The sequence below is a fragment of the Siphateles boraxobius genome, unplaced genomic scaffold (assembly GCF_051911475.1).
Source record: "Siphateles boraxobius isolate OS27281-9 unplaced genomic scaffold, OSU_SipBor_1 119, whole genome shotgun sequence".
NCBI classification, from domain to species: Eukaryota; Metazoa; Chordata; class Actinopteri; order Cypriniformes; family Leuciscidae; genus Siphateles; species Siphateles boraxobius.
In genome coordinates, this window is record NW_027508721.1 from 2,083,266 (window position 1) to 2,099,293 (window position 16,028).

The 16,028-nt window shown below is 41.0% G+C and overlaps 1 protein-coding gene across 2 annotated transcripts in view; it reads left to right on the forward strand.

Annotated features, from left to right (window-relative positions):
* Window positions 1–1,899: 1,899 nt before the first annotated feature.
* chrna6 (cholinergic receptor, nicotinic, alpha 6) overlaps window positions 1,900–16,028 on the forward strand; it is a 37,265-nt gene continuing 23,136 nt past the window's right edge. Inside the window, exon 1 of one of the 2 annotated variants that reach the window (XM_077203965.1) lies at window positions 1,900–2,172. In XM_077203965.1, coding sequence (XP_077060080.1) covers window positions 2,115–2,172 — 58 coding nt within the window. In that variant the 5' untranslated portion in view covers window positions 1,900–2,114. The remainder of the gene's footprint in view (window positions 2,173–16,028) is intronic. The other variant, XM_077203973.1, reaches the window with a different exon arrangement.

Sequence of the window (16,028 nt, forward strand, 5' to 3'; positions counted from 1 at the left end):
ATGAAGATGTGTATAATGATTAGAATGCAACAATTTATAAAATAAAATAATGCATTGTATGTTTTGTAAATGCCACCTATGATTGTGTCATTTTCAGTTTATTAGTTCTATACATTTTGCTGAAATAATTAAACTGAATTTTAACTGATTTATTTAAATGAACTAAAAATACGTGTGTGAAGGAAAAAACAAAAACCCTTGATTTAACTAATTATGTAAAGATTGTAACAGGGCTCGGGCTCTAAATTGCAGCACCTGCTCCCTCTAGTGTATGCATACAGAGAGAGAGAGAGAGAGAGAGAGAGAGAGAGAGATAGAGAGAGAGAGAGAGAGAGAGAGAGAGAGAGAGAGAGAGAGAGAGAGAGAGAGAGAGAGAGAGAGAGAGAGAGAGAGAGAGAGAGAAAATACGGTTCAATCAGAGAGCTCTACTTAAACAAATTCACAAACTTAATAAAGAACTTCACAGCCATGACTGAGGTAGAACAGATAAAGATACTAGGAGAGGGACGTGTCTATATGTGAATGTATCTATTATAATTATTAACATTTGGCAATGTTATTAAAATTACGCCAATTAAACTTTTAAATCTGAAATTGAAATAGAGAGAGCATATAGCCCAATAAACTGAAACATCCACCAACAAGCAATAAAATAAAGACAGTAACATTCTCATATAATTGGTGAAAATGTATGCTGCTATTAGCACTTGATGAAATGGATGAAATTAACATATTTCTGTTTATCCTGTCATTATACAAAGGCTTTAAATAAGGTCAAATAACTCTCTGTATATTTTCTAGCCATTTGCACATGATGCTTATAGTTTTACGGTCTCTTTGCTCGTGCACATCAGTGAAACATCAGAGTGTCCCTCTCCCATTATCATCACAGCAAACATGCACAGATAAACACAGCCGTTTGTTGGGAAAACAATAATAGCACAACAACAGCTGCTGAGCCATGTGCGTCCCTTTGGCCTATGCATGCGTGTACAGGCCTACGTTTAAAAGTTAAATATGAAATCAGAACAGATGAAAGACCTTGATCTTTCAGCTCCCTAGGATGTGTTTTTGTTTGCTCTGTATAATAAAAGTGAGATTTAAAACACCTTTTCATAAACACTCAAGGCTTTTATGAGCAGGGCTAAATCAATATAGAGGCTTTCCCCACAACGTTGTTAGTCACCTGCTGAGTTCCACCAGCCACGAACTCTTTATCGACTGCTTTTTTTTTTTTACACAAAACTTTATGCAACTCAGAGAGCCTCTTCCATTTTGCAATTAAATTAAATAAACCTCGGACATGTTTCTCTCAAATGTTCTGCCTAGGTGGTATGACAATATGTTGGAAGAGTTCTATATAAGTAGAAGCCTACAATGTAGCCTATGTGTGAGTACATTTCACATAGGCTATATCATGAAGTAAAACAACCTTTAAAGTAATTCTGTCTTGACTACAGTCTCTTCCCTGTAGCCATAATAGCTCAAATTTAAGTCGTGAAAAATTTGGCGCGATGATAAGAAAGTTTATGGAATGGTTCTTGTTTCGGAATTTATCAATGAATGGCTTAAATGGAGTTCACAAAACCGATCTAACTTATTCGACTTGCTTTTTATCACACAAAGCTATCGTATGGATTTAGAAGACAATTATTGTTCATGGACTACCTACTTTTATGGTGATTTTGCATCCTTTTTTAAGGCTGCCTGTGAGTCAGCATTGGCAATGCAAACGAAGGCCCATATTTTTCCAAAATGTGTCCTTTTGTTTTCTACAGACAATCTTGTAGGACGTGAACGACGTCGCGATGAGTATATTATGACATAATTACAATATTTGCATGAATTACCGCTTTAAATGGCTGAATAAACGACTCTGTGATTGTGCGTCTCATTGATGACACTTGCTTGAAGACGTGGGGAAGGATGCACGCGCCCAGGGGGAGGGACGAAATCAAATCCACCTCACGCGCGTTCTGCTAGAGAAAAGCACAGCTCAGCCACACAACCGGGATCCGCAAACATCCTTTTTACGGTTTGTTCCTTCTCGATTCGTTCACGAATTTGTTGATTTCTTTTGGAAAGGGAGACGGACTCCCTAACTGCTAAGCTCGATGAATTCTGCGGGGGGAGTGACTTTGTTTTTTCTTTTAATTGCCCTGATCACGCAAGGTAAGTTCCACTGTATTCAGTTTATTAATACATTTTATGATTGCAATAACTTTGAAAAAGTATACTTGCTCTGCTTCTTTTGTGCCCACTGACCTCATGGTATTGTGAACAAGCGAAAAAAGTATTAGCCTATATGCTGTCAGTCGTGAACTATAGTAGCCTAGCCTAAACAATGCCCAAACTTGGTGAGAATGTAGAACATTTTCTCAGTTCTATGATGTATTTTTTTTTTAAAGAATGGTTTGCCCAAAAGGAAAAATCTTGAATCGTTTACCCAGTTTTTTTTTCTAAACCTGTATGACTGAATTTTTTCCGTGGAAAAAAGAGGACAAACTCCGTCATCATTTACTACTTTTATTATGTGGAAAAAGGTGCATTGGTGCAACGAAAGTGAATGACAACTGCTCGCTTAGTCACTAGCCTAATATTCTGCCTTTTGTATCCCGTGGAAGAAAGTAAGTCAGAAAGGGTTTAATCAGCATTGTGGTGAATAAGTTATGACAGAAATTTTGGGTAATTCATCCCTTTAACATGGTTTCGTTAATGCAAAAAATGACCAGGTGCTAAAGTCGTTTATGCATGTTAATTAGTAATCAGCGAGGCAGTGGTACTTAATTAGTATTTATCAAAAGGTGGATTTGATAGTAATCTTATAGATGTTTGCCAAAGCGTAACATTAATATAGTCAAATTCATTCTTCACGCTGCTGGCGTGCGCGCGGAACGCGGAGTTTCGGGCGCATATTCGTCTGGCTCGGGAGACAGTAACTGCGGGATCCCACGGCTATTTTAGACAACATAGCACAATTTTGTTTAATCGCTTTAAAGCCTTTTATCGGCTGAATGAAACCGGTAGGTGAGCCCAGTGGCATTTTTATAATGAAATGCGGCTTAATCAGTTCGCTTTCCACTTTCGTCAACATCAGAGCTTTGAAATATTTTGTCTTCTCGGCTCAGAGAAAGCTGTTTAGCCTACCTTAAATTTGCAACATGTCCACGTTTGGTCTTGTTCACCAGTTTTTTTTTCACTGGATTAAGTGTCTGCTGTTAGTTTCCTTCCAATCTTGTTTGGTTTAGGTGGTAAATCTGTATCTACTGTAAATAAGAAACAAGAGGCTTTACTTTTTGTCACTGCCATGCATCCATGTCACTCAAGAGTGAGTCACACACTGAGGGGATAAACTTAGAAACAGGCAAAGACTCAGAGGAAACACTGCTTTGTTCTTTCATCCAGTTGAGTTTTCACATCGTTAAATTCCTTTTGCTGTTTTTAGCGTAGAAGAAGAGCTGTCTGAGGATGAACTTCTGTTCAACTCCAGCTGTATGTCATTCTCACTGCAAGCGTTCCCTCCATGCTGGACTACAAGGCCACTGTATTTAGTGAGAAGGAGGGAAGAGTCAGACAGAGAGATTGAGTTTGGAGAAAGGCACACGAGTGGTTATAGGAAAGGTTTCTCTGGAGATATCCACACATATAAAGTTGTGGAGATTGCTGCAGTGAGTTACTAATAGTACATATCACTGTATGACAAAGATTTTCTTTGGAATAGTCATGAACTTATTTATTATCATCAATGAGTATATATTTTTTTTATTATATTCTTTTATTACATGTTTCAGAGTCGGGCAAGGTCAATGCAAATAGTTTAGCAAATTAAGCCAAAGGATATTTAGGTATAAGCAAATAATGCCATTTTAAATGTTTTTTTTTTATTAACTTACAATAGTTATAAACTTGTAAAATAATGTACTCTAGTAAATCATGATCTGAGTAACTGGGGCATTTAAAGAACTAAAATAATTAATGTTTATTAAACACACACACACACACACACACACACACACACACACACACACACACACACACACACACACACACACACACACACACACACTGTATCCATATTGTTCCATTTATACAAAATATAAATGTTGAAATGTACAATAAATCTTATAATTATGCATACAATGTTTGTAAATATTCATGTGAAAATTGTATAATTTGTTTTATTTTAAATGCAGTAAAGAAAATTCCATTAAAATGCCCAATGAACAAATACCTTTTAATTCAGTGGTTCTCAACTTGTAGCTCGCTTCACAACAACATAGACACATGGTTCCTTCAAATGGGCGTTTAATTTTTAGGCTCGTCTTGTTTTCGCCATGAGAACATATGTAAATGATCATACAGGTCCTTCTAAAAAAATTAGCATATTGTGATAAAGTTCATTTTTTTCCTTAATGTAATGATACAAATTAAACTTTCATATATTTTAGATTCATTGCACACCAACTGAAATATTTCAGGTCTTTTATTGTTTTAATACTGATGATTTTGGCATACAGCTCATGAAAACCCAAAATTCCTATCTCAAAAAAGTAGCATATCATGAAAAGGGTCTCTAAACGAGCTATTAACCTAATCATCTGAATCAACTAATTAACTCTAAACACCTGCAAAAGATTCCTGAGGCTTTTAAAAACGCCACGCCTGTTTCATTACTCAAAACCACAATCATGGGTAAGACTGCCGACCTGATTGCTGTCCAGAAGGCCATCATTGACACCCTCAAGCAAGAGGGTAAGATACAGAAAGAAATTTCTGAACAAATAGGCTGTTCCCAGAGTGCTGTATCAAGGCACGTCTGTGGGAAGGAAAAAGTGTGGTAAAAAAACGCTGCACAACGAGAAGAGGTGACCGGACCCTGAGGAAGATTGTGGAGAAGGACCGATTCCAGACCTTGGGGGACCTGCGGAAGCAGTGGACTGAGTCTGGAGTAGAAACATCCAAGAGCCACCGTGCACAGGCGTGTGCAGGAAATGGGCTACAGGTGCCGCATTCCCCAGGTCAAGCCACTTTTGAACCAGAAACAGCGGCAGAAGCGCCTGACCTGGGGTACAGAGAAGCAGCACTGGACTGTTGCTCAGTGGTCTGCTTCTGATCGATTGCTGATCCTGATCGATTGCTCCTGTCTGCCTAGCTACCTGCTGAGTTTTAGCTCCGTCTAAGCCTCGTATTAGCTTTGTATTTCTTTCTGTTTTGAACCATCATTTACTACCATTTCTAGTTGTTTATACTACTAAATACAGCTTGGACAACATCTCAGATTAACCTGACATCGCTAGCTTCCGTTATTGTTAGCACAACACGCTAGTAACTCGCTAGCCTGTTAACGCGCCACCCGTGCGCTCAGTTATCTATTTTTTTTTCTCTCGCGCGCCCACGCCTCTGAGTTCATAAAAAGCCCAGGTGAGTAAGAATCCGTCAACAAACACAATGAGTAATGTCTTGTCCTGTTATTGTCACCTGTACTTCATGTTACATGTTTAGCATAGCCTTCCCCGTCTGCAATATAGGGTTTATATGTGATAAATGCAAGGAGACAGTCAGGTTGACGGAGAAGATTTCAGAATTAGAAACACGCATCCAAACTTTAATTGAGGATAGTAAATGTGCTAGAGCTTTAGATACTATTTTGGATGCGCCTAGCATAGTGAACTCTTTACATGATTCGGTTCCGGCTGAATTATTGCCTGTGCAGCAAGGCAAATGGGTGACGGTGAGGGATCGCTCTAGTTGCGAATCAAAAAACCACTCTTCCGTTCCGATTACCATAGCAAATCGATTTGCCCCGCTCAGTGAAACACCCACTGAGAATTCTGTTGATTGTGCCCTGGTAATTGGTGATTCGATCACACGGAACGTGAAAATAGGGACACCAGCCTACATAGTCACATGTTTGCTGGGAGCCAGAGCGCCTGACATCAAAGCAAATTTAAAAGTGCTGGCTAATGCTAATCGTAAATTCTCTAAGATTGTTATTCACGTCGGCACTAATGATGTTCAACTCCGCCAGTCGGAGATCACCAAAATTAATATTAAAGAGGTGTTTGAAGTCGCAAGTACGATGTCAGGCACTGTAATTTGCTCTGGCCCCCTTCCTGTTCGAAGGAGTGATGAGATAGTTTAGCAGATTGTCATCACTCAATGGCTGGCTGTCTAAGTGGTGTCCGCAAAATAATATAGAATTCATAGACAATTGGAAAGGTTTTTGGGGCAAACCTGACCTGTTGAAAAGAGATGGTATTCATCCCTCCTGGGATGGTGCTGCTCTTCTCTCTAGTAATTTGGCTCATAGTCTTACAGACAAAACATGACAATTTGGGGCTCAGGTCAGGAAGCAGACAAACTGGCTAAACCGACCGTCTGCTAGCGGCCTCGCGTCACCAAGGTCAGATAAATCCCATCACATAGAGCCTCTTTCACCTACATATCATCATATAGATACTGTGTCTGTTCCCCGAATTTGGAAATCCAAAAAAACTTCCAAACCGATCTAAGGTTAAAAATGTAATTGATATTCAACAAATAAAAAAATAGATATAATACAGATGAACAAACGATAAAGCTTGGGTTGCTGAATATCCGATCCCTTACTTCAAAAGCGCTCATAGTTAATGATATGATTTCAGATTATAACCTAGATGTGCTGTGTATGACAGAAACCTGGCTAAAACCAAACGATTACATTACTTTAAATAAGTCCACCCCCCAAGATTACTGTTATAAACATGAACCTCGCCTGAAAGGTAAAGGGGGAGGTGTTGCTGCAATTTATAGTAATATTTCAAAACCACTAAAAAATCTAGTTTTAAATATACATATTTTGAAGTGTTGGTGCTTAATGTAAAAATATATAATGTAAACGATAAATAGTCTCATGTAAATTACATTTAGCCAAGGCTGCAAAGCCAACTCCGTGTTTCAAGTATGTTAGACCTATCACTTCTGCCACTAAAGATTGCTTTATCAATAATCTTCCTAATCAGTTTCATCATCTCAGCATCCCAGATAGCTTAGAAGAACTTGATATTGCAACAGAAACTTTTAACTCTCTCCTTTCCAGCACTTTCGACACAGTTGCTCCGTTGCGCTTAAAGAAGATTAGAGAAAATAGTCCAACGCCGTGGTACAACGAGCACACCCGGGCCCTTAAGAGAGCAGCCAGAAAAATGGAGCGCAACTCACCCTAACCCTATCAGAAGAAAATAAACATAATTCTAGGTATTTATTTAAAAAAGTGGCTACACTAACGAAAAAGAAAGCTCCAAGCCCAGAAGTTTCCAAGAAACACAGCAGTAATGACTTTATGAACTTCTTCACTTATAAGATTGATAATATTAGGGACAAAATTATAACTATGCAACCGTCTACTACAGCATCACATCAGGGAGTGCATTATAGTCTCCCTGAGGTAAAATTTGATTCATTCATTGCCATAGGAGAAGAAGAATTTTGTAAACTCTTTAATTCATCTAAATCGACAACATGTATGTTAGACCCTATACCGACTAAACTATTGAAAGAGATGCTTCCAGAAGTCATAGATCCTCTTCTTAACATCATTAATTCGTCTTTGTCTCTAGAATACGTACCAAAAACCTTTTAGCTGGCTATGATTAAACCACTTGTTAAAAAAACGCAACTTGATCCTACAGAATTAGTCAATTACAGGCCGATCTCAAATCTACCTTTTCTATCAAAGATATTAGAAAAAGCAGTATCCTCACAACTGTGTTCCTTTCTTGAAGGAAATGATATCTGCGAGGATTTCCAGTCAGGATTTAGACCGCACTATAGCACTGAGACAGCTCTCATTAGAGTCACAAATGATTTGCTCTTATCATCCGATCGTGGTTGTATCTCTCTATTAGTGTTACTTGATCTTAGTGCTGCATTTGACACCATTGACCACAACATTCTCTAAAAAAGACTAAAAAACTATGTTGACATTAGTGGAATTGCATTAGCATGGTTTAAATCATATTTATCTGACCGCTATCAGTTTGTAGCAGTAAATGAAGAGATGTCTTATCGATCACAAGTTCAGTATGGCGTACCACAAGGCTCAGTTCACGGACCACTGCTTTTCACTCTGTTCATGCTAGCTTTGGGAGATATCATTAGGAAACATGGAATTAGCTTTCACTGTTATGCTGATGATACTCAGCTCTATATTTCTTCCAAACCTAACGAAACTCACCAATTCACAAAATTATCAGAATGCATAGTTGATATCAAAAATTGGATGACTAGTAATTTCCTACTACTAAATTCTGAAAAAACAGAGATTCTAATTATTTGACAAACTTCCACACGTAATAACCTCGAATACTGTTTAACACTTGATGGCTGCTCTGTAAAGTCTTCGTCGCCAGTTAGGAAACTGGGTGTGCTCTTTGATACCAATCCTTCATTTGAAAGTCACGTGTCTAGTTAGGGTTGCCACCCGTCCCTTAAAATACGAAATTGTCCCGTATTTGTAAACAGCGCGTACCGTTTTGACACGGTTTGTCCCGTATTTCCGAGTTGTCTTAAACGCATCATCCCATGCAAATCATTCCACCCGCATTCTGTGGAGACTCGTCCTATTCTACCCTTGATTGGGTAATACTCGCTGCCATTGTTGGTTTGATTGGTTTGTATAATACCATCAGGTTCAGGGCCAATCAGACTCAGAGGAGGGCGGGTCTTTTGGCAGAGAGTTGATAGCAAGAGAGATCGCCTCAGAGAAATCAAAGCACCGTCTCACAGTTCTTCATACCTCAAGCATCTCCCGAATCAGATAGTGTAATGACAGTTTTTTAATCAGCTCAATAATGTTCTGATTGATTACGTTTTCATATGCTGCCTATGTCCATTTGTTAAGAAATAATGTTGCAATGTAAATGAATTATATCCATATATTATGATTTGTTTATTATGGTTAAGGTAGGCTACAGTCAAACACATGCATGTTTTAAATAAGAAATAAGAGAGAGATATATTCAATACATATTTAATAATAAAAATTTGCATGTGTGAAGAAAATAACTTATGCTTAACAAATCTTGAGAATTTCATCCTTTAATACTACAGAATTAACAATAGGTCTGAATACATAAATAAATAAATACATAAATAGTTTTTCTTACCAATAATAAAAAGTGTTATAATTAAAAATTTTTGTGGTCTCATTGTCACTTTGTTAACGTTGTTTGTGAAAGAGAGTGATTGCATCTATTCACACTGATTTCAATAGCAGATAGCTTATTATAATGGCCATTGGTACTGATCTTATTACTTTCCTGAAAATATGTTTTGAGTTATGATATACCACCCATTGGCATACCGTCGGGCCTGTGGCCCTGAGGGCTTTGGCCCCTGCAGTGGCAGGAGTCCCTTATTTTTTTGTATTGAAGGTGGCAACCCTATGTCTAGTGTCTGTAAAACTCCATTTTTCCATCTTAAAAATATATCTAAATTACGTCATATGCTCTCAATGACAAATGCGGAACAACTAGTTCATGCGTTCATGACATCAAGGCTAGATTATTGTAATGCTCTACTGGGTGGTTGCCCTGCACGCTTAATAAACAAACTACAGCTAGTTCAAAACGCAGCCGCTAGAGTTCTTACCAGAATCAGGAAGTATGACCATATTAGCCCGGTTTTGTCAACACTGCATTGGCTCCCTATTAAACATCGTATAAATTTTAAAATATTGCTGATTACTTGCAAAGCACTAAATGGTTTAGCTCCCCAGTACTTGAGCGAGCTCTTAACGCATTATAGTCCTTCACGTCTATTGCGATCTCAAAGTTGTGGCCAGTTGATAATACCTAGAATGTCTAAATCGACTGCTGGCGGTAGATCCTTTTCCTATTTAGCACCAAAACTTTGGAACAATCTTCCTAACATTGTCCGGGAAGCAGACACAGTCTGTCAGTTCAAAGCTAGACTAAAAACACATCTCTTTGAACTAGCATTCACATAACACTCTATAGACTTCTGTAATTCAATATTAGGCTGCTTAGGTTAGGTCAGCCGGAAATGGGAACACTTCTCTTAAATCCTGATGTACTCGTTACATCATAAGAAGAATGGCATCTACGCTAATTTTAGTGTCTTTGTTTATCCCGAGGTTTTCCCGCAGCCTGCCGGATCCAGCCCGTTTCCAGATCTGACGAAGGACTTTCGCCTGGACCCGATGACAATGCAGTGCTGAAGTGCCAACTAGCCTCTCCCTATGGAGGATCCCTATACCACTCTACAGATAAAGCGTTGTGGATTTTTTTGGTTCGCGTACCTACCCGAAGTGATAAGATAAAATAAAATTCTGCATAAAAATGTATAGACAAGACAAGTAGTTTGTTTAGGCATGGTTTGTAAGGAATTACAAACCTGCGCACATATATTCAAACGCACATAACTACAGAATCAATTCTTAATGCGCATGTGAACGCCATCAGCGTCTATCAAAGGTTCAAGGGCAAGGTCAATGCAGCTAGCTATCAGGAGATTTTGGAGCACTTCATGCTTCCATCTGCTGAAAAGATTTATGGAGATGATTTCATTTTTCAGCACGACCTGGCACCTGCTCACAGTGCCAAAACCACTGGTAAATGGTTTACTGACCATGGTATTACTGTGCTCAATTGGCCTGCCAACTCTCCTGATCTGAATCCCATAGAGAATCTGTGGGATATTGTGAAGAGAAAGTTGAGAGACGCAAGACCCAACACTCTGGATGAGCTTAAGGCCGCTATCAAAGCATCCTGGGCCTCCATAACACCTCAGCAGTGCCACAGGCTGATTGCCTCCATGCCACGCCGCATTGAAGTAGTCATTTCTGCAAAAGGATTCCCGACCAAGTATTGAGTGCATAACTGAACATAATTATTTGAAGGTTGACTTTTTTTGTATTAAAAACACTTCTTTTATTGGTCGGAGGAAATATGCTATTTTTTTGAGATAGGAATTTTGGTTTTTCATGAGCTGTATGCCAAAATCATCAGTATTAAATCAATAAAAGACCTGAAATATTTCAGTTGGTGTGCAATGAATTTTAATTTTTATCTTTACATTATGGAAAATAATGAACTTTATCACAATATGCTAATTTTTTGAGAAGGACCTGTAGTATAAGCACATCAGCAGATTAAACAATGTGTAGTCTGAAAGTAAATGAGATACAAAATGATACATTGTACATTACAAAATACATTAAACAAGTGAAACATACCTCATTGGCAGTTTGTTTTGAAAAGAGGTCCTTAAGTCCTTAGTTTTACGAGAATTCTCTTTACCATCTGCTTGACTTATGACAGCACTGATTTTAAATTTAAATACAACTTAGCATTGCCTTGTGACGATATTAGATGACCCAGTCCCATCCTGTCTCCTACCTGTTCTGCTGTCCTCATCATCATGGCTGGTTCTGTCTAGTCCCCTGAATCTTTTAGATTTTTCACTCCCACCCTGTCACCTGCCCACCCCATTGTCCCCGCCATCACCACTGGCTCTGTCCAGTGCCCAGGACTCACCGGCTCCGCTGGTGTCATGCAGCTCCTCGCCTTGCCTCCACTCCGCCAAAGACTCCCACTACCTCTCCAGCTCCGCCTCAGGTCTCCTCTCCAACAGCTAAGCTCTATGAGACGGATCCCTTGGCCTCAGGCCTCCAGGCCCATGACTCCACCTTGGCCTGTGAGCCCATCGGTTTCACCTTGGCTCTGTGCTCCCTCAGCCTCGCCATGGTGTGACATTGCTTAGGCTTCACCGGACACCCTCATCCCTCTTGCTCCACCTTGATCACTCTTCACCCTGGTTCTGTAGTGGACTTCCGGGCCTCTGGCTGTAACTCAGCCCTCCATCCCTTTGGCTCTACCGGGTACCTCCTTATTATCTGTCACATACTGCCCTGAGACACAAAGGTTGAGGATCCAAATGCAGTATTTATTGAACAAGGTAATCCAAATATGTAATCCAGATAACAGGCAAGGGTCATACTCAAACAAACAATCCAAACAATAACAGATCAGGGCTGAGGCAAAGAGGAAACAGGCAGAGAATCAAGAGAACCAGGACACAGGAGAAACAGGATGCAAACATGCTCTGAAATGCAGGGAGACACATGCAAGACTTTCAGAGAATGAATGAGAAAACCAGGCTTATATGGGGTGAGCTAAACAAGGTAATGACTTACAGGTAGATGTGATCATGACTGATTAGTCTGGGCAAAGTATTATGGGGAATAGAGTTTGTGAGGGAATGACAATAGTCTGATGTGGAGTGCCCTCTGGTGGCTCTCAAGGGCACTCCAGCTGGTGACCGTTACATTGCCCCCCTCCTAAGGAGTGGCTTCCAGATGCTCCTAACATAGAGAAGTCCAGAAGGGAGGCAGAGCGGAGATGGACAAAGGGGCGGGATGCAGGGCCAGGTCCGTGGAGAGGGGGAAAGACTGGAGACGGAGATTGTGCAGGGGGTCAGGGCGGAGAAGGCACCGACGGTTCAGGGGGCCAGGGAGGCGCCGTCTGGTCAGGCGCAGAGGCGGTCCAAAGACACCGGCGTAGAGTCGGCCATCTTGTCCAAAAACACACACATAGAGTCGGCCATCTTGTCTGAAGACACAGGCCTAGAGTCGGCCATCTTATCCGAAGACAGAGGTGTAAAGACTTCCATCTATTACGAAGACACAGGCGTAGAGGCTGCCGTCTTGTACGAAGACACAGGCGTAGAGGCTGCCATCTTGTACGAAGACAAAGGCGTAGAGGCAGCCATCTTGTACGAAGACACAGGCATAGAGGCGGCCATCTTGAAGACACAGGCATAGAGGCGGCCATCTTGTTCGAGGGCTCTGGAACGGGGGTGGCCATCTTGTCTGAGGGGTCACAGGATGGAGCTGATGTGTGTGCTGCCCACACACAAAATAGCCGTAGCCATGATCAGCACTGTATCATCTGGAGCTGACTCAGGCACGACGGCCATCTTCTTCGAGGACACTGGAAGGGCGGCCATCATGTTCGAGGACTCTGGAAGGGCGGCCAGTTTGAGGACTCTGGAAGGGCAGTCATCTTGGCTGAGGGGTCACGGGAATGGAGTTGATGTGTCTGCTGGCCACACACACAAAATAGTTGCTGCTATGATAATCAAAGCTGTATCATCCGGAGCTGACTCAGGCACAGCAGCCATCTTGTTCAAGGACTCTGGAAGGGCGGCCATGACGGCCGAGGCTCTGGCTTATATGGGGTGAGCTAAACAAGGTAATGACATACAGGTGGATATGATCATGGCTGATTAGTTTTGTAAGGTCCACCCATTGGCCCAACACCGGAATCCAATGGTATGGTCGAAGGAATAATGCGTGTATGTCTTTTCAGCGCTCCAGTGAAGTTCACTTAATTTATTGGAATTTAGTTTAAATAATACTTTAGCTCTACGCTTAATCTGACTCCAATTTCAAATGTTAATCAAATTTAGATTGTGTTTCTTATTAGAAAACAGTCATAAATACTGATTATGAGTTAATTTAGATCTTTGATTATTCTGGCCATTTCATAATTTCAAATATTCGTTCATTAAGGACCTGGTGTCGCTTTGAGACGTCACGTCGCGAGTGTGCGCTCACGATCACAAACTAGCCAGTCCTAAAATAGTCAGAGGGTGCAGTGCAAACTATCTTACCCTACGCGGCCGCTCACTGCTGACTCATAGGTGTAATTTTTCTCAATAGTTGCAGCGTACAACATGCTAAGTTAGGAGATAGTCAGGAATCAGAAGGTCTAATGATGTGCCCCATGCTCCATTCATTAGTGCCTTAGGTGTGATCTATCCTGGACAGAGATTTGCGGGAACAACAGACTACACATAATCTACTAGAAATAATGATTCCAGAAAACTTCAGAATAATCAAGGTTAACATTTATTTTTGTCAGGAAAAATGTACCGTGCCAATTTCACAAGTAAATGATTAAAATCCAATTCAGAAATAATAAATGCATGACATCAATTACTCAAAGATGATTCTAAAAGTAAGCAATGCATTCCTGACAGAGACACACAGTAGTGTGTGAGAGCTTTCCAAGGGGATAACACTGACACATTACTGCATGGGGGTTTTCCTGGTTACAGGTCCCACAGATTGCTCTGTTACCTAGCCTTAAATACCCAGACCAGAAAAAGGGTTGTACCAATATTTTCCCAGTGTGTTTTGGGTCAGTTCCTGTACCCCAGGGGGTAGCACCTGGTCTCGGGGGAGAGGGGAGATGTCTTGAAGAAACACCACCCAAAGAGGAACACAGGATTCTCCTAAGTCCTCAATCCTTCTCATATTACCAATGACTGCAATGAAATTAAGACCATTTTACCAATCGCACCGAGACACTTAAAATGATACCAAACACGAAAAGGAAAAACAATAGATTCCCAAGATACATCATATATGATATATAAGCATTCTTAGTGAACTTTTGGTGACTTGACTCAGGGGGAGAGGCAGAGGGGGATGCAGAGATAAGATAGGAGAAACGTTTGGACAAGACAATGTCCTGTGCTCTGTCTTTGCGATCTTCTGTCCAGGGTGCGTTTTATTGCTTTATGGTGAGTTTTATCTCAGCTTTTGTCTTAGCAGGAAAATCGGTTCTTACAGTTTGACTAAGAAACTATAAGGGGGCTTTCAGACTGGCAGTTTAGTTCGGAACGGGGCACGGTTCGCATGAAAAATCGCTAATGTGAACGTTGTAATGGGACCCGGGTGCGCACTGGGGTACCGAACCCGAGACTACCTGGAGGAGGTGGTCTGAGTTCGGTTGCTCCCGTGTATGTGAAAGCAACACGGACTCGGGTGCGCACTGGTTCAGGAAGTAAAGTAACCTGCGAATGCGTTTTAGCCGATTATGATGTATTTAGTTAAATAAAACACACGTAAGGGATGTAGATTTACCTTGCATACGAGCAAGAGTGAGTCTGCAGGGTATTCGCGCATAGTGCATGCAATCAGGGCAACAAATTAATGGAAATTCACTGTCTACTCAAAAGAGTCCATTTGCAAGCAGCGGAAAGACAGCTTATGCGACACACACACACAGTAAACCTGTGTTGTTTACTCAGCTATGCATAATAGCACCAAATTAATAAAAAACACAATATATTGACCCACGTCGTGTTTTCTATCATGCGCCGTGCACGTTTCCAATGACGTAAGATGCACGCAAACGCACCAGAGTTCGATAGAATCAAGTTGAGTGTGAAACCAGACCAACGTTGCGGGGGGCGTCGGGAACAATCGCGCTCGGCCTCGGACCGCAGCAAACGAGCCCAGTGTAAAAGCACCCTAAAGCATACCCAAACAGTGCAACACTAGCTTCTGTGTCTTCAGTAATCACTATCTGTAAAATCATATGTCTTATTTGCTATTTTTGTCACTCAAGAATATATATAAATGTGAGCATTGTGATTTTCTTCCATTACGGATGCTCTGCTGCCGCCTGGCACTCTTTGAGGAGGGCACTCAGGTTTGCATTCCTCGCGGTGGCTATTCAGGTCGTGGGGATCACAAATGGATGAAGCAGTGCTTTATCTCAGGGTTTGGAAGCACCCGCTGCGGTTTCTTCTGCCCCGAGTGAGACACCGGTGTTACAATTATACAGCTCTGAGGAATTGGATGTTGTAAGCATGGATGCAGGAGATGCTGAGGACTCGCCACCTCACGCTCCTGTATATGAGGAGCTTATGGAGGTTGTGACTCTATTGCCAGGTTGAACATTGAATGTCCAGCAGAGAGGATGAGTTCATAGTTCAGCGTTCATCCTAAGAGTATGAGTCTGGACGCAGTGAGAGAGTTGTGCTGGGCCACAGATCTTTCTCTCTGGGCAATCAAGGAAATGGCAAACATCTTTTGCTAAACCTTAGCAGCATTAAAGAGAAAGATAAGAGTTTTCTTATGGATGCTCCGTTGTCACCTCCTAGCCTCTTCAGCTACGCTGTCAACACAGTCTTCGAGAGGTTTCAGGAGGCTGGCAAACAGGTAGGGGCATTCC